This window comes from Bufo bufo, chromosome 2, assembly GCF_905171765.1.
Source record: "Bufo bufo chromosome 2, aBufBuf1.1, whole genome shotgun sequence".
Lineage (NCBI taxonomy): Eukaryota > Metazoa > Chordata > Amphibia > Anura > Bufonidae > Bufo > Bufo bufo.
The window spans coordinates 150,656,305-150,679,213 of record NC_053390.1 but is presented as its reverse complement, the minus strand read 5'-3'; the positions used below and the strand labels follow the sequence as shown (position 1 = coordinate 150,679,213).

General features: G+C 41.6%; 1 protein-coding gene and 1 long non-coding RNA gene across 2 annotated transcripts in view; one reads left to right on the top strand and one right to left on the bottom strand.

Annotated features, from left to right (window-relative positions):
* The window catches only part of SLCO4C1 (solute carrier organic anion transporter family member 4C1), a 77,025-nt gene extending 69,664 nt beyond the window's left edge, over positions 1-7,361 (top strand). Inside the window, exons 12-13 of the mRNA XM_040421585.1 lie at positions 1,441-1,578; positions 5,604-7,361. Of these exons, the coding sequence (XP_040277519.1) occupies positions 1,441-1,578; positions 5,604-5,728 (263 nt within the window). The 3' untranslated portion in view covers positions 5,729-7,361. The remainder of the gene's footprint in view (positions 1-1,440; positions 1,579-5,603) is intronic.
* Positions 646-21,880, bottom strand: LOC120992547. The gene is made up of 3 exons (XR_005776996.1): positions 21,865-21,880; positions 14,354-14,355; positions 646-801 (listed from the first exon to the last, which is right to left on the bottom strand). It is a non-coding gene; the product is annotated as an uncharacterized LOC120992547 (long non-coding RNA).
* Between the last annotated feature and the right edge of the window lie 1,029 nt (positions 21,881-22,909).

Below are 22,909 nucleotides of genomic sequence, written 5' to 3'. Positions count from 1 at the left end.
TTATACTGTATATTTATGCAAATATTTCTTATCGCAGGAGAATGTAGGCCCCAAATATCAGACACTGATCATCATTTAGGTCACACTTTTCAAAGGGGTTCTCCGAGAATGATTTAAAATGGCCACAGGCAACCTGTCCTAGAATGTGAGCAGGGCTGGTTGCCTCCACATGCAGAGCTGCTTAGGGAGGTGAGAGGAGGGCTCTTCACTACACACTATGCTCTGGCACTTGCATATACTACATATTGGTGAGTGTTCCTGTCAGGCTGCTCAGCCATGATGGCATATCATAGGACACATCACTTCATTACCATTTATTTAAGGGCAGTGTAGTGAGTCCCTGCCTCCCTCCCCCCCCCCCTCCCCCAGGAAGCTCTGTAAATGGAGGCAATCAGTCCTGCTCACATTCTAGGACAGGTAGTAGGCGTCTATTTTAAATAATTCCCAGAGAACCCACTTAAACCATGTAAGGTTGTGAACCTTCTGCTACTACATTGCAGTAGACCTCTCACATCTAGTGTACTCTGCAGCCTTCATTGTGGTGCCCTCCTCTCACATCTACAGTATTATGATTGCCCATTTAACATTCAAATACGCATCATTTACATATGGATATACTGTTTGGTATATCCATATATACATTCCCTGGGTCTTATATCCATATATACATTTCCCTGTAGCAGACACCCATTCCCTGGGTCTTATATCCATATATACATTTCCCTGTAGCAGACACCCATTCCCTGGGTCTTATATCCATATATACATTTCCCTGTAGCAGACACCCATTCCCTGGGTCTACTGTGCTTATAGGTAAATCTGATCCAATAGATTTTTGGAGCAGCATATCCCAGCATAATGACACTATACTGCAGACAGGTTCTATCTTGTGTGTCCACTAAAAAGCATTCAGCTGTGTAACTATAAGGTGAGCAGAGGATGCAGGTGAACCCGTGACCTGAAGCCTCACTGGCCCAAGAGACCACTCTGCCCCATATGAGATAAAAAGTACTATAAATGACTCATAATAGTTGGGAGCCCTGTTTTTGCGTCAGAAACCAGGAGGTTTACGTTAAGAAAAGTCTGTCACCAGGAAATTCACGGTCAATCAGGCACAATCCTTGTAGGGTTAGTTTAGCTGAATGCAATGTCACTCAGTGATCTGTTGCTTCATTCAGGAGACATTTGTATGTGTGAGATTTATACTCCTTATGGGTCAAAGAATCATAATCATGATGCTCCTATTGTATTATGACATGTATCACCTTGTGGGGAAGGGGGGGTATAATTAGTTCATGGTGAAATTGCTACCACCTTAATTTTTCTAAAGATGCCATGGGCCATTTCAGATTCATTTCCAATACATTGGATATTGAAATATTTTTACAATATCATTCCTTATGTTGTCGTATGATTGTACTGTTTTTGTTATTCTTCTAGGTTCCATTCCAGGACCAATAGTATTTGGAGTTGTCATTGATAGCAGTTGTATTTTATGGAACTTGAATGAATGTGGGACACAGGGAGCATGCTGGACATACAATAATACAGGAATATCTTACAAACTGATTGGCATCAGTAAGTAGTAATTCTATAAAAATAAATAAATAATATATATATTTATATCTTCTTTATTAAAAAAATGTATTTTTAATTACGGTACTTTTTTCTAGGAAGGATTTTTTTTTTTACATTTTATTGAACTATTGACTGTTTAAAGGACTATAAGTTGTGATTATTTGATTAGTATTTCAAAGCATTAGTACCTGTCAGTGCAACACTGACAGACAAACGTTTAGGCCATCCCTCTTGCGCACAGCCTATCTGTTGCCCCACCTCCCAAATTAAATAATGAAATATTATAGCTATAAGAAGAAAACTTATGTTGGAACATGTCAATCAACCATTTTAATTACTGGTTACACAATATTTTGTCCAGCAATAATAGTACATGTAAGTCCAGCAAGAAGATTTGGGGCCCAAGCCCCAATGCATACGAGTCAAATTATTGATCCAATCCACCAGCCCAAGTACTAAAAGCATATTTGGATGAACATTACACTCTCACACATACAGGAGAATATAGCACTGCATACTTATTACATCCAGTGACATCTCCTCTGATGTAAAAGTTCTCTTTCCTTATCTTCTCCATTTGGCCCAGACAGCCATGATGACTTCTTTCAGCCATGTCTCATCTCTGCAGAGTTTGCCACGCAGACATTTTAGGTTCCTCACTTTCTATCATCATCCTCTTCCTGGTGCCCCAACTATTGTGTGTCAGCCCCTATACTGTGCTGTGTTCCCAAATGCCCCAAGTTGCTTTATTTTTGGAATAAAAGTACCATACAGGTTTTCCACAAAGTACACTAATAGTAATAGTTATCTCCCACAGTGCCCTCATTAGTTATAGAGCCCTCTGCAGTGATACTGCTCCCCACAAATGGCCCTTTTAGTAGTGCTATCCATATTGTGCCCAATAATAATTATACTTCCACAGAACTCCCCCCAGTAGTAATAATGCCCCATAGTGCCCCCATTATTGATACAACTACTAGTCTCCCCAGTAGTAAAAAAAGCCCCTCCATAAGGCCCGCTGTAGAGTTAAAAGTAATTATAATGCTCTAGTAGAGCCACTGGTAGATATAATGCTTCCTACAGTGCCCCCAGAAGTGATAAAGCTCCCCAATGTAACCCCAGTAGTAATACGGACTCTCCATAATTCCTCTTTGTAGACCCACTAGTAGTTATAATTTCCCTTATAGTGCCACCATTATAATTCCTTATTTACTGCTACGTATAGTTATAATGCCCATATAGTGCTCCCATCAGTTATTATGCACCCTATAGTGCCCCCAATAATTATAATAGCCCTCTGTGGTGCTCCATTAGATATAATGGCCCCCTGTAGTGCCCAAAAAGTTATAATGGCCCCAGGTAGTGCATTTAGTAGTTATAGTGCCCCACTGTAATGCCCCAGTGGTTAATATGCCGCCTGTAGTGGCCCTAGTAATTACAATGCACCATGTATTCCCTCATTAGATACAATGCCCCCAATAGTGTCCCCTGTAGTTATTATTCCCTTTATAGTGCCGACAGTAGTTTAAATGCCCTCCTAAGAACCCTCTGTAGTTATAATGAACCCTGTAGTGCCCCCAGTAGTTATAATTCTTCCTGTAGTACCCCCTGTAGGTATAATGCCCCCTATAATGTCCCCAGTATTTATAATGCCACCCTGTAGTGCCTCCAGTACTTATAGTGACCCCTATAGTTCCCCCAGTGCTTATTGTGCCCCGCTGTAGTTATAATCCCCCCATAGTGCCCCAGTACTATCTTTCCCCAAAGCGACAAAAAAAATAAAAACCTCACTCCTGCTCCCCCAGTTTGTGATGCAGGCCACAGGCCTCTTCCAGACTGCATTGCTGGCTTCTCAGTTCACTTGTTCGCAATGAAGTGAACGTGCCACCTTTGTCATGGTGTCGGTGCTCACGATTATGTCATCATTTTACGACTGCCTGCACCATTCTACTGTCTCATAGGCTTCATGCCGAATGGCCTGTGGCCTATAAGAGTGAATAGCAGGGCAGGGAACCTTTGACTCCCTTGTCCTGCCGCAGCAATTCAACATTATAGGCATCCTGAGGATGGTGATATAGTTGTTTGGTTATGGACTCTGGACAAAAGCCCTGAATGTTTTGACCTAGCGATGCCCCTGATGTCCAACTTCACTGTCAGAAATCCTGTTACAGGAATAAAGGGGTTGTCTAGCCATGCAGATTTTTAAAATATGCCTAGATTGCCCCTGGTCTTTGTTGTTTCTGCTTCCAGTAGACACAGACATGTAATTAGCTGGAAGAGTAACCTCAGTTGAGTTGACATGTCAATGCTACAGCCAGTGATTGACTGCAGTGGTAACATATCTGTGTAAGAGAGGAAGAACAGAGACTGGGAATTGAGACCATGACATCTGAGCGGTCATTTACCAAGAGCAATGCGCTCCTGGTGACTGAATGGCTCCCCCGTGACAAGATCATAGAAGCCGCCCTGGGGCCTTCTGAAGGCTCGGAAGCTTGACATAGCAAAGTTCTTATCTGTGGCAGGGCTTGATAGGAATGCACTGATTTTTCCTATAGACTGCAATGGTAAATCATTGCAGTCTATGGTAGAAGCAATCAGACAAAATAAAAGCATTTATCCTGTATGGTGAATGGCATAACAAAAAAAATAAAAAAAATAAAAACAGGTGATTCACATTTTTTTGGTCATCTCACCACTCAAAAAAAAAAAAGAAGAAAGTGATCAAAAAGTCATACATACATACACCAGAATGTGTCAATGAAAAAATACAGCTCAGCCAGCAAATATCAGCCCTCAGCATGCTGATATTTAGGCCTGTCAATCAAGGGGAGGGGGAGTGTGCATAACACACGGGGTGTTACAAAGCAGTACTCAAGGGGTTCAGCCCCACCCCCTGGTGCTTCAACTTGCTCATTTGCATATGAATAACAATGCAGATATCTCTGTAGGTGTTTAGACAAAAGACAGGTATCATTATAATCAGTATGATGAACCCTACTAGGCAGTATGCCTGGTTTAATAGGGTTGATCATGCTGACAAAGTCTCTTTCAATGATGCCATTAGAAAGTACAACTTTTTCCTGAAAAAGACAAGCCCTGAGATGGCTATGTGAATGGAAAAATAAAAAAAGTTACGCCTTCTAGAAGGTAGAGACTAAACCAGAAAATGGCTTTGTCGGGAAGGGGTTAATCTATATATTAATGTGCACGTCCACCTACTGGTGTGGTTGCACATGCTCTGTTCCACCCTTCAACTGCCGCCAGCGACATCTACTGTTAGACACTGAGACAGTTACAGAAAGTAGACTGCAGCAAAAAGGACATGCACCCTGAGCTGTGAGACAGCAGAGAGATCTGCAGGAGAAACCTAGCATAGCAAATGGAGCAATGAACAGTGAGATGTCTGGATCCTTGTAAGTACAGCTTTGTATTTTACATTTTATTCATGGCATAACTGCTCCTTGCAGCACTGCTCCTTGCTTTCTACCTTGGAGGCAATCTGTCCGATCGTTGCCCTGTTTCCTGGCTTTATGAAGCTTTTCATGGATCCTCAAGAGGGTTCCTGTTAAACCACTCACTGGGGGTAACCAGTAGGGCTATAGATGATGGGAGGAACTGCTGACGAGGAGGTGGGAGGGAGCAGGACACAGGATGGAGGCTGGATGGATTTTTTATTTTATGGAAGGTGCTGAAGGAACACTGCTGAATGCTGGAGCAGGGAGGCTGCCTGCTTCAACATAGTATATAGTATAGTATATCCTCAGGATGCAGATATGGTTGACATTGGTGCTTGCCCTGGGTTCTAGGACTTCTGTGGATACCTGTGTTTGGCCGCTGTCAATCAGTAGTTTATGCATTTTGATGCATAATGTATAGAATGCAGAATCTGTTACATTCCAGAGATAAATGACTATACCATGCACTGTAGTATCATAAAGATGGTACTATATTGAGCATTTTTCTTTTATGTGACTTCTATAAAGACAATGTAGAAATACTGATTTATTTGATATCTTCCCTTTTAGGTGCAGCAAGCAAAGTCATCACAATCATTTTCCTTTTTATTGCCTATTTTATATATAAACCTCCGCCAAGCAATCCTGACTTTTCACATGATAATGGAAAGATCATCTCTTCAGAGGCACTTTAAGAAGACAGCAATGGACATACTAATGTACATCATTGATTTTGTGCAATAATTTAGGTTATCTATAGTTCTCACATCGTTCTTCCGGAAATAATCAAAAACAGGCCAAATAAATATATAGAATCCATAACCGTGGAAAATAATACTTTCCAATGGGCACTTATATACGATGAAGAACGGAGGTCTGAACAAAGCTGAATTTGTTGTATTTTTTTTTTTTATATCTTCTTTAGAAGATTTATTGGAAGGTTATATTAACCTTTTTGGCTCAGCTGATGGCAGTATACTATGTAGTTTGCTGAACTTAAAGTGAATGTTCAACTGTTGACACTATTTACAAATGAAATTAACATAAAAGCATAAAAAGTCATAAAAGCATTGTATTACTGGTTTTGTACTGATCCTGAGTTACAGACTGTATTAGCCTTAAGGGCTGAAATCTCCCAGTATTTTCTGGGCTCATGCACACGAACGTATGTCTTCTCCATGTCCGTTCCGGTTGTTTTTACAACCTGTATGCGGAACCATTCATTTCAATGGGGGCAGCAAAAAAAAACAAAAATGCCTCCGTGTTCATTCAGTTTCCGCATGTCAGCATGGCTGTTCCGCATAAAAGATAGAACATGTCCTATTCTTGTGTGTTTGCAGACAAGGATAGGCATTGTTACAGTGGATTCGCAAAAAAAACAAAAAAACGGATGCAATATGGATGTCACACGGACATCATCCATATTTATTGCAGATCGGTGTTTTGTGGACCGCAAAATACATACGGTCGTGTGCATCAGCCCTATATCTGTAGAATATGCTGTAGTAATTTGCATTCTGGGAAGTTTAGCCTTAAAGAGGTTTTTCGGATTGCATCAACATCCTATAAGATATCGTAATCATTTATGAAGGTAGCTGTAATTTTGTAATGTATTTCTTTTGCCTTCATTGCTCCTATCTTCCGTTCTGGGCTGTGGTCATATGGCCATGTCCATACAGCTCTTTTTTCACATCATCACACTTGGCATTGACCTGCTAAAGTTAATGAAAGTGGAGAGGATGTGGCAGTTGCAGAGAGAGCAGAGCCTCTAGGTGTAATGGCAACGCCCCTGTTGCTCCTAGAGGCTCATCTGCATATATTAAAACTTCATTATTTGCAGCAATGCGGCACATATGAACATGGGACCAACACAGATGTCTTCAGCTGTCAAGCGCACATGTAACAGGTCAGCCAGTGTCATAGGTACAAATCTGCTGACAGATGCTCTTTAAGATTAATGCATCTTTAAACCTCACACTTGTCTAGAAATGCTACTCCAGTTTTTCTATGCGACTACTATGGGGCCCAGGGCAAGAGGGAGCCCAGTCTTAGTTAGGATTATGCCCTCTTCTACTGGAGGTCAGGACTCTACTCTGTAAAGAAACAACTTTTTGCATATGAGGCAGTGGAAAAAAAGGGGTTTTGGCAGAAACCCTTCTGTCCTAAATTGATCCTTTCTATGGGGCCCTTACTTCTCTATGTACGCCACTGGCTCATCCCATTCCAAGTGAATAGGGCTGAACTGAAATACTGGACACAGCCCATGGGCAGGTATAGTGCTCTTTCTGGATAAAATTTAAAACTTTTTTTAATCTGACAGAGCAGGGGGAAAAAAACAAATCCATAGTGAGCTGTTCTAAGTGTTCACGAACTAGAGAAAATAAGTTACATTTGACAGATCTTGAATGTGTATAGAAGCTTTAATGTGTACTATAGGTTGACCTTTGGTGATCCTTCAAGCATATATTAGAGAACAGCAAAAAAAAAAATTCACAATACAGACAATATGAGAACTGGGCCATTTACTAGCAAGTGAAATCCTATGATATGATAAATACTGCAGGGAATTCCTCCATTACTCTACAAACCAGACACCAGAACATGTGCTATTGTCAAATGAACCCATCTTGTAAATGGCCAGTTCTGATAATACACACTCCCCAACACACACACACACACACACACATACAGTACAGACCAAAAGTTTGGACACACCTTTTCATTCAAAGAGTATTCTTTATTTTCATGACTATGAAGGCATCAAAACTATGAATTAACACATGTGGAATTATATACATAACAAACAAGTGTGAAACAACAGAAAATATGTCATATTCTAGGTTCTTCAAAGTAGCCACCTTTGCTTTGATTACTGCTTTGCACACTCTTGGCATTCTCTTGATGAGCTTCAAGAGGTAGTCCCCTGAAATGGTTTTCACTTCACAGGTGTGCCCTGTCAGGTTTCATAAGTGGGATTTCTTGCCTTATAAATGGGGTTGGGACCATCAGTTGCGTTGAGGAGAAGTTAGGTGGATACACAGCTGATAGTCCTCCTGAATAGACTGTTAGAATTTGTATTATGGCAAGAAAAAAAGCAGCTAAGTAAAGAAAAACGCGTGGCCATCATTACTTTAAGAAATGAAGGTCAGTCAGTCAGCTGAAAAATTGGGAAAAGTTTGAAAGTAAGGACTATTTGACCATGAAGGAGAGTGATGGGGTGCTGCGCCAGATGACCTGGCCTCCACAGTCACCGGACCTGAACCCAATCGAGATGGTTTTGGGTGAGCTGGACCGCAGAGTGAAGGCAAAAGGGCCAACAAGTGCTAAGCATCTCTGGGAACTCCTTCAAGACTGTTGGAAGACCATTTCAGGGGACTACCTCTTGAAGCTCATCAAGAGAATGCCAAGAGTGTGCAAAGCAGTAATCAAAGCAAAAGGTGGCTACTTTGAAGAACCTAGAATATGACATATTTTCAGTTGTTTCACACTTGTTTGTTATGTATATAATTCCACATGTGTTAATTCATAGTTTTGATGCCTTCATAGCCATGAAAATAAAGAAAACTCTTTGAATGAGAAGGTGTGTCCAAACTTTTGGTCTGTACTGTATATAATACTACCTCTCTAATATCTAAGTGTAGGCTTACCACTAAGGATTCCCAATCCAATACACCAACTGTGTATTGGCTACTGTTTTTGTGCCCTCTCACTAGTACTTTTAAGCCAGGGGCACAGTTTCCTAGAAGAAATGATGATCAAACAGGAAACATGACCTGAAGTTTTAAACACTAGATTCTCTATATTGAATAAGGTTTGGCATATGCATTAAAGGGGTTTTGGCCTTTTACTATTGATAACCTATCTTCAGGATAGGTCATCAATATCAGATTGGCGGGGTCCGACACCCGGCACCCCTGCCGATCAGTTGAATGAGGAGACAGCGTGCACAGTGCATGCATGCCATCTCCATTCTCTCTTCCTGTCTGCTTCTGCTGTCTATGGCAAAAACTATAGACAGCAGCGGTGAACAGGAAGAGAGAAGGGTGATGGCACGCATGCACTGTGCACGCCGTTTCTTCATACAGCTGATTGTGAGGGTGCCGGGTGTCGGACCCCTGACGATCTGATATTGATGACCTATCCTGAGGATAGATCATCAATAGTAAAAGCCCAGAGAACCCCTTTAAAAGATACAATTATTTTTAATTCACATGTAAATTTTCCATTTATAACATTGCAATGTATAGAATTTGCCTTGACTCAGGAATAGTAGACTGTAAATATTGAAATCTTTTTAAATTGTATTTTAAATAAACTGTACCTTTAAAATAATGTTTCCTGGATTTATTATTTATCTCTTTTGAGGCAGTGACAGACCTCATATAGGAAGGAAGGTATGTGTCTCCGAGAATGGTGCAGTAAACATATTAGAGGCGATGCACCTGAGATGTGCCACCAAGGTACCCGGCCTTGGTGGAGTGGAAGCCACTAGCTAGAATGTCCACTAAGATAGATAGTGGATACTGTTGCTACCTAGTATAGCTGGTATCCGCTAATCCAGGCCTGGATTTTACTGGGAGTAAGCAAAGAGCTGGGTGGGTACTTACTCCCCACGATCCACTAATAAAACTGGGGAACTGAAATTAGTGATGTGTGAGGAAGACTATGATATAGTGGGAATAACGGTAACATGGCTGGATGATAGCTATGACTGGGCAGTTAATGTACAAGGTTACAGTCTGTTTAGAAAGGATCGTCAAAACCGGAGAGGGGGAGGGGTTTGCCTTTATGTAAAGTCCTGTGTAAAGCCCACACTCCGGGAAGATGTAAGTGAGGGACATGTGGAGTCACTGTGGGTAGAGATACATGGAGCTAAAAACAATAATAAATTACTAATAGGAGTTTACTATAAACCACCTAATATACCAGAGTCCACAGAAAATCTACTACTAAACGAGATAGACGAGGCGGCAAATCATAATGAGGTGGTTATTATGGGGGACTTCAACTACCCATATATAGGCTGGGAAACTGAAAGCTGTACATCCCATAAAGGAAACAGGTTCTTGGCAATAACCAAAGACAATTATCTCTCCCAACTGGTTCAGGATCCGACTAGAGGGACAGCCATACTGGACTTAGTATTAACCAATAGGCCTGACAGAACAACAGACGTGCAGGTTGGGGGACACCTGGGAAATAGTGACCATAACGTAATAACCTTCCAATTATCATTCAAAAGAGTGTTTCTACAGGGAGGAACAAAAATACCAAACTTCAAAAAAGCTAAATTTAGCCAACTAAGAAAGGCCATAGGCCTAACTAACTGGGACAAAGTCCTGAAAAATAAAAATACAGCCACAAAATGGGATATCTTTAAAAGCATCCTAAAATCTCATTGTGAGAGATATATACCGTATGGGAATAAAAGGTTGAGGAACAAAAAGAAATGTGGATAAATATAACTGTAAAGAAAGCAATAAATGACAAAAAGAAAGCATATAAATCACTAAATCAGGAGGGCAGCAAGGAAACACAGAAAAACTATACGGAGAAAAATTGAACATGTAAAAAACTAATAAAAGTGGCCAAACTAGAGACCCATAAATACAGGACCTGACCTGGGCAAGGTTAAATCACAACTTTATTTACAAATGCCTATAAGGGCAATATAAACCTATCTTGGCCCAAGTGCAAACTAATACAAATTAGTTAATTGTATTAGTTTGCACTTGGGCAAAGATAGGTTTCTATTGCCCTTACAAACTAGAGACCGAGAGATTAATTTCCAAAGAGAGTAAAACTAACCCTAAAATGATCTTCAATTATATAAATGTTAAAAAGTATAAATCTAAAGGTATCGGCCCTTTAAAGAGTAATGAGGGGAGAGTCGCAGAGAGCGACGAGGAGAAAGCAAAGCTGTTAAAAAAAAAATGTCTCCAATGTATTCACTGAGGAAAATAAACTGTCAGATGAAATGCTGAATGTAAAAATAAATTCCCCATTAAAAGTGTCCTGTCTGACCCAGGAAGAAGTACAACAGCGACTTAAAAAGATTAAAATAGACAAATCGCCAGGACCGGATGGCATACACCCCCATATCCTAAGGGAATTAAGTAATGTCATAGCCAGACCCTTATTATTGATATTTGCGGACTCTATACTGACAGGGAATGTCCCACAGGATTGGCGCATAGCAAATGTGGTGCCAATATTCAAAAAGGGTCCAAAAACAGAGCCTGGAAACTATAGGCCGGTAAGTTTAACATCTGTTGTGGGTAAGCTGTTTGAAGGTTTTCTAAGAGATGCTATCTTAGAGCATCTCAACGGAAATAAGCAAATAATGCCATATCAGCATGGCTTCATGAGGGATCGGTCATGCCAAACTAATGCCGGATCTGGCATTCAGGCAAGTCTTCAGTTTTTTTTCGCCGGAGATAAAGCCGTAGCATGCTACGGTTTTCTCTTTTGCCTGATCAATCAAAAAGACTGAACTGAAGACATCCTGATGCATCCTGAACGGATTACTCTCCATTTAGAATGCATGGGGATATGCCTGATCAGTTCTTTTCCGGTATAGAGCCCCTAGGACGGAACTCTATGCCGGAAAAGAAAAACGCTAGTGTGAAAGTACCCTAACACTGACAAATGTAAGGTTATGCACATGGGAAGGAATAATGCAAGTCACCCGTACATACTAAATGGTAAAACACTTGGTAACACTGACATGAAAAAGGATCTAGGAATTTTAATAAACAGCAAAACTAAGCTGCAAAAACCAGTGTCAGGCAGCTGCTGCCAAGGCCAATAAGATAATGGGTTGCATCAAAAGGGGCATAGATGCCCGTGATAAGAACATAGTCCTACCACTTTACAAATCGCTAGTCAGACCACACATGGAGTACTATGTACAGTTCTGGGCTCCTGTGAACAAGGCATACATAGTAGAGCTGGAAAGAGTTCAGAAGAGGGCAACTAAAGTAATAACTGGAATGGGGCAAATACAGACCCTGAAAGATTATCAAAATTAGGGTTATTCACTTTAGAAAAAAGATGACTGAGGGGAAATCTAATTACTATGCATAAATATATCAGGGGTCAGTACAGAGATCTCTCCCATAATCTATTTATCCCCAGGGCAGTGACTGTGACGAGGGGACATCCTCTGCATCTGGAGGAAAGAAGGTTTGTACACAAACATAGAAGAGGATTCTTTACGGTAAGAGCAGTGAGACTATGGAACTCTCTTCCTGAGGAGGTGGTGATGGTGAGTTCAATAAAGGAATTCAGGAGGGGCCTGGATGTATTTCTGGAGCGTAATATTACAGGCTATAGCTACTAGAGAGGGGTCGTTGATCCAGGGAGTTATTCTGATTGCCTTATTGGAGTCGGGAAGGAATTTTTTATTCCTCTAAAGTGGGGGAAATTGGCTTCTACTTCACAGTTGTTTTTTTTGCCTTCCTCTGGATCAACTTGCAGGATGACAGGCCAAACTGAATGGACAAATGTCTTTTTTCGGCCTTATGTACTATGTTACTAGGTTACTATGACTGCAATGATTTACTATTGCAGTGTATGGGAGAATCACTAACAAGCCTTCAGAAGGCCAGAGACTGCCATAGCAACCAAATCGCACTTGCAATCTTGTTGCAAGCGAGATGTTCAGTCACCAGGGGTGCAGTGCTCCCAGTACTGCTCAGATGCCATGGTCACAATATGGCATCTGAGAGGTTAAAAGTGCATGATCAGAGTTATTAGTGTTTGCTGTGTAAAATAAATTGCCATCATGTCGGGGTGCCTTCAAATGCAGCTGATTTTGTTGTAGAAAGTTTTCTGCAACTAAAAATAAGTTCCATTCATTTGAATGGGGTCATTTTGGCAGGACAGATGTGAATTTCTGGTGAAAGTTCAGTCTTTGACAATTTTCAGCAACATAATCTGAAGCATGAGAAATCACCCTTAATGTAACTATTTAAGGTTTTGAAGGTTTTATGTAGAAAGGAATATGTGTCACGGACGTACCGAGACATATGGACGTCCGTGCGATAGTGAGTGCAGGACATCTCTGAGACTGGCAACACGTGATTTGATATGTTTACCTTGTGGATCAACAGGCATCTGTGTTGTTTCTGGTACTGGCCACACCCTTAGCTTCCAGGTGTTGCTATTGTGGTCATTTAACTTTCTTTATGTATAGTTGTTTCCCCCACAATGCTGTGCAGTTTATAGCTTCAGTTGGACCTGTGGCTAGCTGGATTTTGGCTGAGTTCATGGTGCTGCCATAGCTTCTTGGAAGTTAAGTGTTACCTTCAGATCTGATTGTAGGTGTAGCGGCATGACGTAGGTGTGCGTGCCGCGCTCCTCCTCCTGCCGTCCTTTCGCCCTCTCTCCCTGCCTCCTGCTTCGATGAGGAACGCCGGGTTCAGCCGTGCTCTGTGGATCGCAGAAAGTCAAACTGATAGTCGGAGTAGCTGTGGCTGTGGTGTTCTGAGACGCTACCCTCTCTGTCTCAGCGTGCATCTTGTTAGGCTGGATCAAGACAGGGGGGAGTCGGCAGGCTACAGATTGAAGCAGCCGAAGGTGTATGCGACTGAGATTGGGATAGAGCCTGAGTCCTGTGCGCTGCAGAGTTTGTGGTCTTGGGCGGAAACTCACCTGCGGCCGGTGGCAGGAGATGGTGGAAGCCTCGCGGTCTTGACCAGCAGGTGCTGATGTGCCATTACCCCCCGGAGTGCGGTGTGCTGCTGCGGACACCGGCGGAGCCTTCTGTGGATGTCGTGGAGCCTTAGGTGACCTGGCCCTGCTGACCTCTGTTTCGTGCTTGAGAGGGGCTGAGGTCGTAGATGATCGCTTGTTGAGGTCTCCATTGCTGCCCGCTGATTGTCAGGTGCCCTGTTCTACCTCCCTGTATTCTGTGTCTGGATGGTTTCGTGCCAAGGGAAACATCTTGCGCTGGGGGACATCCAGTGGGTGGTCTGATAAGTTTGTCGTTTGGGTGGACTGGGCATTCTGGGCATCTCCCTTTTGAGGGCAAGACCTTGAGGTCTAAAGGGAAGCTTGCACCCTATTTTTCCACATGGGAGCTATATGACAAACTATGACCCAGCAAGATGCAAGATATCTGGATATAAAGCGGCTCCAGTTTGTATGATCTTTTGCAAGCCGATCCATACTGTCATTTGGGGTTAAAGGGCAAGTCCTCTCCTAGATTTTTGTCCCCTGATAAAATTAGGTCTCTTTGTTTTTTAAAAGCTGATGTCCTGGGGTCAGATCTACTCCAGGGGTGCCTGAGAGGAAATAACTAACTTAAAGTTTGATACATCTGTTAGCCCTGATATATTCTCAGACACCTCCGCCTGCATGCTTCAATCTTAACTTGTATAGCCGCCGGAGTGTTTTTGACACGCTCTTTGTTCTATATGTTCTCAGCTTATAGGCATCCAGCCTCTATGTTCCCCCACTACATGTACCCATCTTCTCTAGTTACCAGTCTTTATATATATATATTGTGAGAGAGTGACTGGAAAAGTAGTAGAGAATCATTATATTTCCCCTAGGTTTCTTTCATATACCATGTACTATGCTACAGGAGGTGGATATCTCAACTAGGAAACCTGGGTGAGATATCAGAAATCCAGGAAAAGATGGTCTGCTTTAGCAAAGCATAGTTTGCTGAGGACTTTGGTAAATTGTGTTGTCGGGCCTGGATTTTAATGGAATGAGGATGCAGGTTGGTAGCGGGGCTCCTCATTCCCTTCCTGTCCAGAACAGGTTTCATATACTGTAGAGCTCTCAGCCAGGTGATGGAGCTCAGCTCATTTCTGGGCAAAAAAGGTTTGCACTATGAGAATGTCTGGGTGGGGACTGGTTGAACTGACTGGCTTTCACCATTGCTGCTGAAGTCTGTGCAAACAACAAAAAGGACACTGTGAGTTTATTTTGAATTGTGTCGTGTGGCTGGTAGTAGGCCGCCCGTATAGAAAGGGTGATTTTATGTTTAGTTAGTGCTCAGCCGAGCAGGAATTTATTTTGTATTTTTGCCTGAATGTAAAGGCCTTATATTTTGTTTGTGGACGAGAATAAAGAAAACAGGCAAACCCCTGTGTGAACTGTGCCATTGTGTCACTGTCTCTGACTGCTGTGCCTACTACTATTGAGCTGATCCCCACAATATATATATGCTATATCTGCGTGGGGGATATCTATGTTTCTATGAGCACGGAATAGGCCGTCGGGGTCTTTACAGTTGATACTGGGTGTTTCTCAGACCGGTCCGGCTTATTAGTGGATCTGGTATTGGAAATCCCTCGGTATATTATACTGTCTGGCTCCAATATTAGTCTCTGTACCTAGGAATTGTATGTATAGTGTGTACCTATTAGGTTTCCCCAAAAAGCAAAAAGGAAAAAAAGAAAAGAGAAAAAAAAAGGAGAAAAAAAGGGGGAGGGGAAAGAGAAACAAGAAAAAAATAAAATAAAAAAATGCCGCCTAACTACCGTAAATCTGGAGGGGTGCCCTCGCCGAAAGGTGGTTCAGGGGGTAGCCCCCAGGCTAGATTAGACAGATTTTTGAAGTCACCATCACCCAAAACTAGGGGAGGTGTGCAAAGATCTGTCCCACAGGCTGAGTTGGGAGAGGTTAACACGAGTCGGACAGAATTGGTACTGTTAAATATAGTATGCCCCAGAGTGAAGGTTTAGGTAGTATTAACAAAAAACTCTCAGATATATTGGGAGCAGTAAATTCCACCAGCACTTCAGTTGCAGAGTTGGCCTCTTCCCTCTCAGTAGTACAAGGGGATGTCACGATAATTAGAGAAGAAATGACAAAACTGAGACTGAGGGTGAAGGAGTTAGAATCCGCAGTTATCTCTGTTACTTCAGAGAACAGTCTATTAAAAAAGTGAATAGAAGAGGTAGATCAAGATCGCTTTTGGCTTAGAAGGAAAGGTGATAGATCTGGAGGATAGATCCCGTAGATACAACTTGAGACACATATTCCTTTCTACATAAAACCTTCAAAACCTTAAATAGTTACATTAAGGGTGATTTCTCATGCTTCAGATTATGTTGCTGAAAATTGATGTGATAGGGGAGCAACATCGAATTGATCTAGATATACAGGAATTCTGGGGCTTTAATGTAGGCTCTACACATATACACTATGTGTGGGATGCATTGAAGGCCCATATAAGCGGAGTATATTTTACTACAATTAATAGGTATAGATTTGAATTACGCCGAAGGGAGCAACAGCTTACAGAGACAATCAGGAGCTTACAGGATGCATTAGTTGCCCATTATAATGAGCAATATATAACCCAGTTGAAGGAGACCAATTCACAGCTTAAGACACTTCAGTATAGTAAAGCTCAACACAAGCTCCTTTTTCAAGGTCAAAACCGTTTCTGTGAATCGGGCAAAACGGGGAAGTTTTTGGCACGGTTAGTTGCCAATCAGAGAGAGGCTACTAGTATAAGGGAGATTAGGGGTTCAAAGGGTAATTGGGTGAGGTCCCCAGAGATGATCAGAGAGGAATTTGTGAAGTACTATTCCTCTCTTTATCAGTCTGACCCTATTCCTAGTCGGGATGACATGGATCAATACTTACAACAATTGGGGCTCCCCCAGTTAGACCCACAGGATAGGGAAATGCTGGATCGCCCCATTCTTCTGGATGAGTTGCGATCGATACTTCCAATGTTGAAATACAATTCATCCCCTGGCCCGGACGGTCTCCCGTATGAACTCTATAGGTACCACACCAAATCGCTCCTCCCAATTTTTGTGCGGGTCTTGAATAAATCCTGTTTATCTGGTTCTTTACCTCCATCATTTAGAGAGGCAGTGATCACCTTGGTGTTGAAAAAGGATAAAGATATATGCGATATGGGGTCATATAGATCCATATCGCTCTTAAACACAGATTATAAAATCTTTGCAAAAATTTTGCCTAATCGCCTGAAGAGGGTCATAGCCTCTCTGGTACAGCCCAACGAGACAGGATTCATTCCGGGCCGGCAAATACAGATGAGTCTTTATAGGGTGTTTATGAATCTCTCTGTTGGGGGTAGTATAGACCACTCCGTCCTGTCTCTAGACGCCGCTAAGGCGTTTGACATGATGGAGTGGTCTTTTCTGTGGTCCACTATGTCGCATTTCGGTTTGGGGAATGCATTCATAGAAATGACCCAAATGCTATATGATCAGCCGTCAGCTTGTATTAACATTAATGGCATTAGTTCTTCCCCTGTTACGATGCGGCGAGGGATGAGACAGGGATGCCCCCTTTCTCCCCTCCTTATTTATTGAACCATTGGCCTGTAGGTTCCGATCAGATAACCGCATAGACGGCTTTGGGGTGGCAGGAGTGAGCGATAAAATAAGCCTCTATGCCGATGATGTTATTCTGTTTCTGGATCAGGGATGGAAGATCCTTCCCTATGTGATGGAAGCAATAGAGGATTTCGGTAAATTATCGGGCTATTTGATTAATTGGACCAAGTCATCGCTCCTCCCGCTGAACCGCAAGGCCGTAGATGAGGGGAGTGGAGTTCAGGTTCTTGCCCCCAATGAAACCTTGGACTACTTGAGGTCCCCATAAATTGGTTCTATGACCTTAATTTGGCCCCGGTTTTGAATAAAGTTAAGTCCAAAATATGAGCTTGGCAGAAATTGATACTGGCACAGACTGATCGAATAGCATTGGTTAAAATGATCATTCTGCCTATGGTGATGTACCCGATGTGTGCTTCCCCTGTTTGGATCGAGGATATCTTTTTCCATAGATTGGAGACTCTTATTAACAATCTAATATGGGGAAGGAAGAGGGTGCGTATAAAACAAAGATATCTATGGCTGTCGGAATCGGAGGGCGGGTTATCACTTCCTTTTTTTCAAGGATATTATTTATGTGCACAGATTCAGCGATGTTGTAATTTTAAAGAGAGTTTACTTGCACAATACTTAACTCAGGTTATGGATAAACCAATAGAGAATATTTTCACATGTTTGGAATCTGGTTATTTGGGATTGAGGAAGTCCCTATTGATACCCTGTACCCTACAGAGGGGTTGGAATAAGCTCAAGAGGATTCTTAAAGTCTCCTACCCTTTTGCCTTAACCCCTCTGTGGGAGAACAGGAATCTGGTGGAATTTTTCAAAATCACAGATTTTATTTATTGGCTCCGTAAGGGGTTGTTAATGTAAGTCATCTTTTTTCTTTAGGACATTTTAAATCCTTTTTGGAATTTAATTTCACTGATAGTACATCATTAGATTTGTTTATGTATGCACGTCTAAAACACGTATATGAGGCCTCTAGCAATAAAGGTTATATTTTTCCACGGGAGAATGTATTTTTTGATTATTGTTATGCCCAGACAGATGAGAGGGTTAAGATAGCTAGCTTATACTGTAAACTTCAAATGGCATTGGCAAGCATAACTGTATTTAAAAGCCCAAGTAAATGGGAGCAAAAGTTGCATTGCCCCCCACTACAATGGACCAGTATTTATAGAAATGTAAGAAAGGCCACAATTTCTAATGCTCACAGATTAATTCAATTTAAGATCTTGCACCGATTGTACTATACGCCAAAAACCCAAGCGAAATTTCCTCAAAATAAAGGCTGAGATTGCTGCTGTCCTAAATGTGGATGTGTGAATGTGGATTTTGGCCATTTACTTTGGAACTACAGCAAATTAAAATGGTACTGGGAATAGGTTTTTGTAGCCTTAAAAAAGGAGTCCTCTTCGACATATAACCCCGGGATGTTGACGGTAATGTTGGGATATTTTGCTTCAGATACGGTAATTCTGGTCCGGGTCAGACAGATCTGGATGAGGGGGTTGATGGCGGCAAAAGTTATCTTAATTAATTACTGGGGGTCTGTTTCCCCACCCTTGCTAAATGAATGGATCCAGTACCTTCGACAAATTAAAATTTATGAGGATATGGAAAAGAAACGGAGAGCGGCACGTGTGACTGTTAAGACACAATTATTATCGTAATTACAGCTGCATTTGATAGAGCTGTAGTGACGACAGCCAATTGAGGAGGAGGGGGGGGGGAAGTTATAGTTTTATTTTTTCTATATTATACCTGAATCTATTGTGATATTCATAATTTATGCAGGATTTTGCTCTCTCTCATAGGGTAGTTTACTATTCCCCTTAATGGCTATCTTGCATTAGTTGTCTTTTCTATTATAATCTGTGTTGTTTTTCACTTTGTATTTAAAAAAGGAAAAAGAAAAAAAAAATGTGTTACCTTTCCCTTTTGTACTTTATTTTGACTTCTGTGTGTTGCATTTCATTGTTGTTTTGTATTAGGCCTCAGGGAGACTCCCATTCATCCTTCCTTTCGGAGGAACGGGTTGTCTCATTCCTGTCATTAGTACCAGGGTTCTTTAGGGTTAGATAGGACTTTAGGTATTCCTGTGTATGAACTCACTTACTGTACCTTTAGGGTCTGATAATACTGGTAGTCAGTCAGAACTTTGGTTAGGGTTTTCCCTAAGAGGTGTCCATCTTCCTTCCCTAGTTTTCAGGCCTTATTTCCTTTCTCCTTTCCCTCCTATGTTCGGTGCAGGGTTTCCCTCCCACATTAGAGCTGGACAATATGGTTATGCGCACTGTGCAATTTTGTTCTCATTTCTCTATTGTATTTAATTGTAAAAATGAAGCAATTTTGCTAAACAATTTTGTGTTACTCCACTACTTTTTGTCTTTTTTTTTTATGTCTGTAGGTTTCTTATCTGTTGCCTAAATAGCTGCAACGTATTTTGCAATGACGTGAGATTATCACTCACTGTCCCCAAAGGGCTCAGACACGCACACACTAGAGCCATTTCATAGGAAACTGACTAACCTACAGTCAGGTCCATAAATATTGGGACATCAACACAATTCTAAAATTTTTGTCTCTATACACCACCACAATGGATTTGAAATGGATTTGAAATGAAACAAACAAGATGTGCTTTACCTGCAGACTGTCAGCTTTAATTTGAGGGTATTTACAGTTTACATATGTGCCTCCCACTTGTTAAGGGACCGAAACTAATGGGACAATTGGCTTCTCAGCTGTTCCATGGCCAGGTGTGTGTTATTCCCTCATTATCTCAATTACAATGAGCAGATAAAAGGTCCAGAGTTAATTTCAAGTGTGCTATTTGCATTTGGAATCTGTTGCTGTCAACTCTCAAGATGAGATCCAAAGAGCTGTCACTATCAGTGAAGCAATCCATCATTAGGCTGAAAAAACACAACAAACCCATCAGAGAGATAGTAAAAACATTTTGCTGTCAGCATTAATTTCAGGGTATTTACATCCAAATCAGGTGAACGATGTAGGAATTACAACAGTTTGCATATGTGCCTCCCACTTGTTAAGGGACCAAAAGTAATGGGATAGGATAATAATCATAAATCAAACTTTCACTTTTTAATACTTGGTTGCAAATCCTTTGCAGTTAATTACAGCCTGAAGTTTGGTATGCATAGACATCACCAGACGCTGGGTTTCATCCCTGGTGATGCTCTGCCAGGCCTCTATTGCAACTGTCTTCAGTTCCTGCTTGTTCTTGGGGCATTTTCCCTTCAGTTTTGTCTTCAGCAAGTGAAATGCATGCTCCATCGGATTCAGGTCAGGTGATTGACTTGGCCACTGCATAACATTCCACTTCATTCCCTTAAAAAACTCTTTGGGTCATTGTCCATCTGCACTGTGAAGCGCCGTCCAATGAGTTCTGAAGCATTTGGCTGAATATGAGCAGATAATATTGCCCGAAACACTTCAGAATTTATCCTGCTGCTTTTGTCAGCAGTCATATCATCAAAAAATACAAGAGAACCAGTTCCATTGGCAGCCATACTTGTATGGAGAAGGAAAGGAACTGCTCATGATCCTAAGCATACCACCTCATCAGTGAAGCATAGTGGCGGTAGTGTCATGGCGTGGGCATGTATGGCTGCCAATGGAACTGGTTCTCTTGTATTTGTTGATGATATGACTGTTGACAAAAGCAGCAGGATAAATTCTGAAGTGTTTCGGGCAATATTATCTGCTCATATTCAGCCAAATGCTTCAGAACTCTTTGGACGGCGGTTCACAGTGCAGATGGACAATGACCCAAAGCATACTGCAAAAGCAACCAAAGAGTTTTTTAAGGGAAAGAAGTGGAATGTTATGCAATGGCCAAGTCAATCACCTGACCTGAATCCGATTGAGCATGCATTTTACTTGCTGAAGACAAAACTGAAGGGAAAATGCCCCAAGAACAAGCAGGAACTGAAGACAGTTGCAGTAGAGGCCGTGGCCTTCTCACTGTTTACCGCAGGCCCAGTGACGTCACGACTAGTATCACTGGCCTGGGCGCGGCTAAGCTCCGTTCCCTTGAATGGAGCTTAGCCCCGCCCAGGCCAGTTGGTACAAGTCGTGATGTCACTGGGACTGCGGTAAACAGTGAGAAGGCCGCTGCGCTGCTGGAGCGCAGCTGCCTTCTCAAACAGCTGATCGGCGGGGGTCCCGAGTGTCGGACCCCCGCCGATCAGATGCTGATGATCTATCCAGAGGATAGATCATCCGTTTAAACAAAGTGCAGAACCCCTTTAACCACTTCAGCACCCCTAGCTTAAACACCCTTAATGACCAGGCCACTTTTTACACTTCTGCACTACACTACTTTCACCGTTTATTGCTCGGTCATGCAACTTACCACCCAAATGAATTTTACCTCCTTTTCTTCTCACTAATAGAGCTTTCATTTGGTGGTATTTCATTGCTGCTGACATTTTTACTTTTTTTGTAATTAATCGAAATTTAACGACATCCATATATAAATTTTTCTCTAAATTTATTGCTCTACATGTCTTTGATAAAAAAAAATGTTTGGGTAAAAAAAAGCGTTTATAGCGTTTACAAACTATGGTACAAAATAAATGTGAATTTCCGCTTTTTGAAGCAGCTCTGACTTTCTGAGCACCTGTCATGTTTCCTGAGGTTCTACAATGGCCAGACAGTACAAACACCCCACAAATGACCCCATTTCGGAAAGTAGACACCCTAAGGTATTCGCTGATGGGCATAGTGAGTTCATAGAACTTTTTATTTTTTGTCACAAGTTAGCGGAAAATGCTGATTATTTTTTTTTTATTTATTTTTCTTACAAAGTCTCATATTCCACTAACTTGTGACAAAAAATAAAAACTTCCATGAACTCACTATGCCCATCACAAAATACCTGGGGGTGTCTTCTTTCCAAAATGGGGTCACTTGTGGGGTAGTTATACTGCCCTGGCATTTTAGGGGCCCGAATGCGTGAGAAGTAGTTTGAAATCAAAATCTGTAAAAAAAATGGCCGGTGAAATCCGAAAGGTGCTCTTTGAAATGTGGGCCCCTTTGCCCACCTAGGCTGCAAAAAAGTGTCACACATGTGGTATCGCCGTACTCAGGAGAATTAGGGCAATGTGTTTTTGGGTGTCTTTTTACATATACCCATGCTGGGTGAGATAAATATCTCTGTAAAAGACAACTTTTACAATTTTTTTTATACAAAGTTGTCATTTTACAGAGATATTTCTCTCACCCAGCATGGGTATATGTAAAAAGACACCCCAAAACACATTGCCCAACTTCTCCTCAGTACGGTGATACCAGATGTGTGACACTTTTTGTAGCCTAGGTGGGCAAACTTTTTTGTTATTTGTTATATTTTTATTATTATGTATTATTTACTATTATGAAATAAAATATACTTTTAAATATACTGGGCATTCAATTGTTGTTTGTGGAACGACTTTTTAGGTTTATATAGGTGGGCAAAGGGGCCCACATTCCAAAGAGCACCTTTCGGATTTCACCGGCCATTTTTTA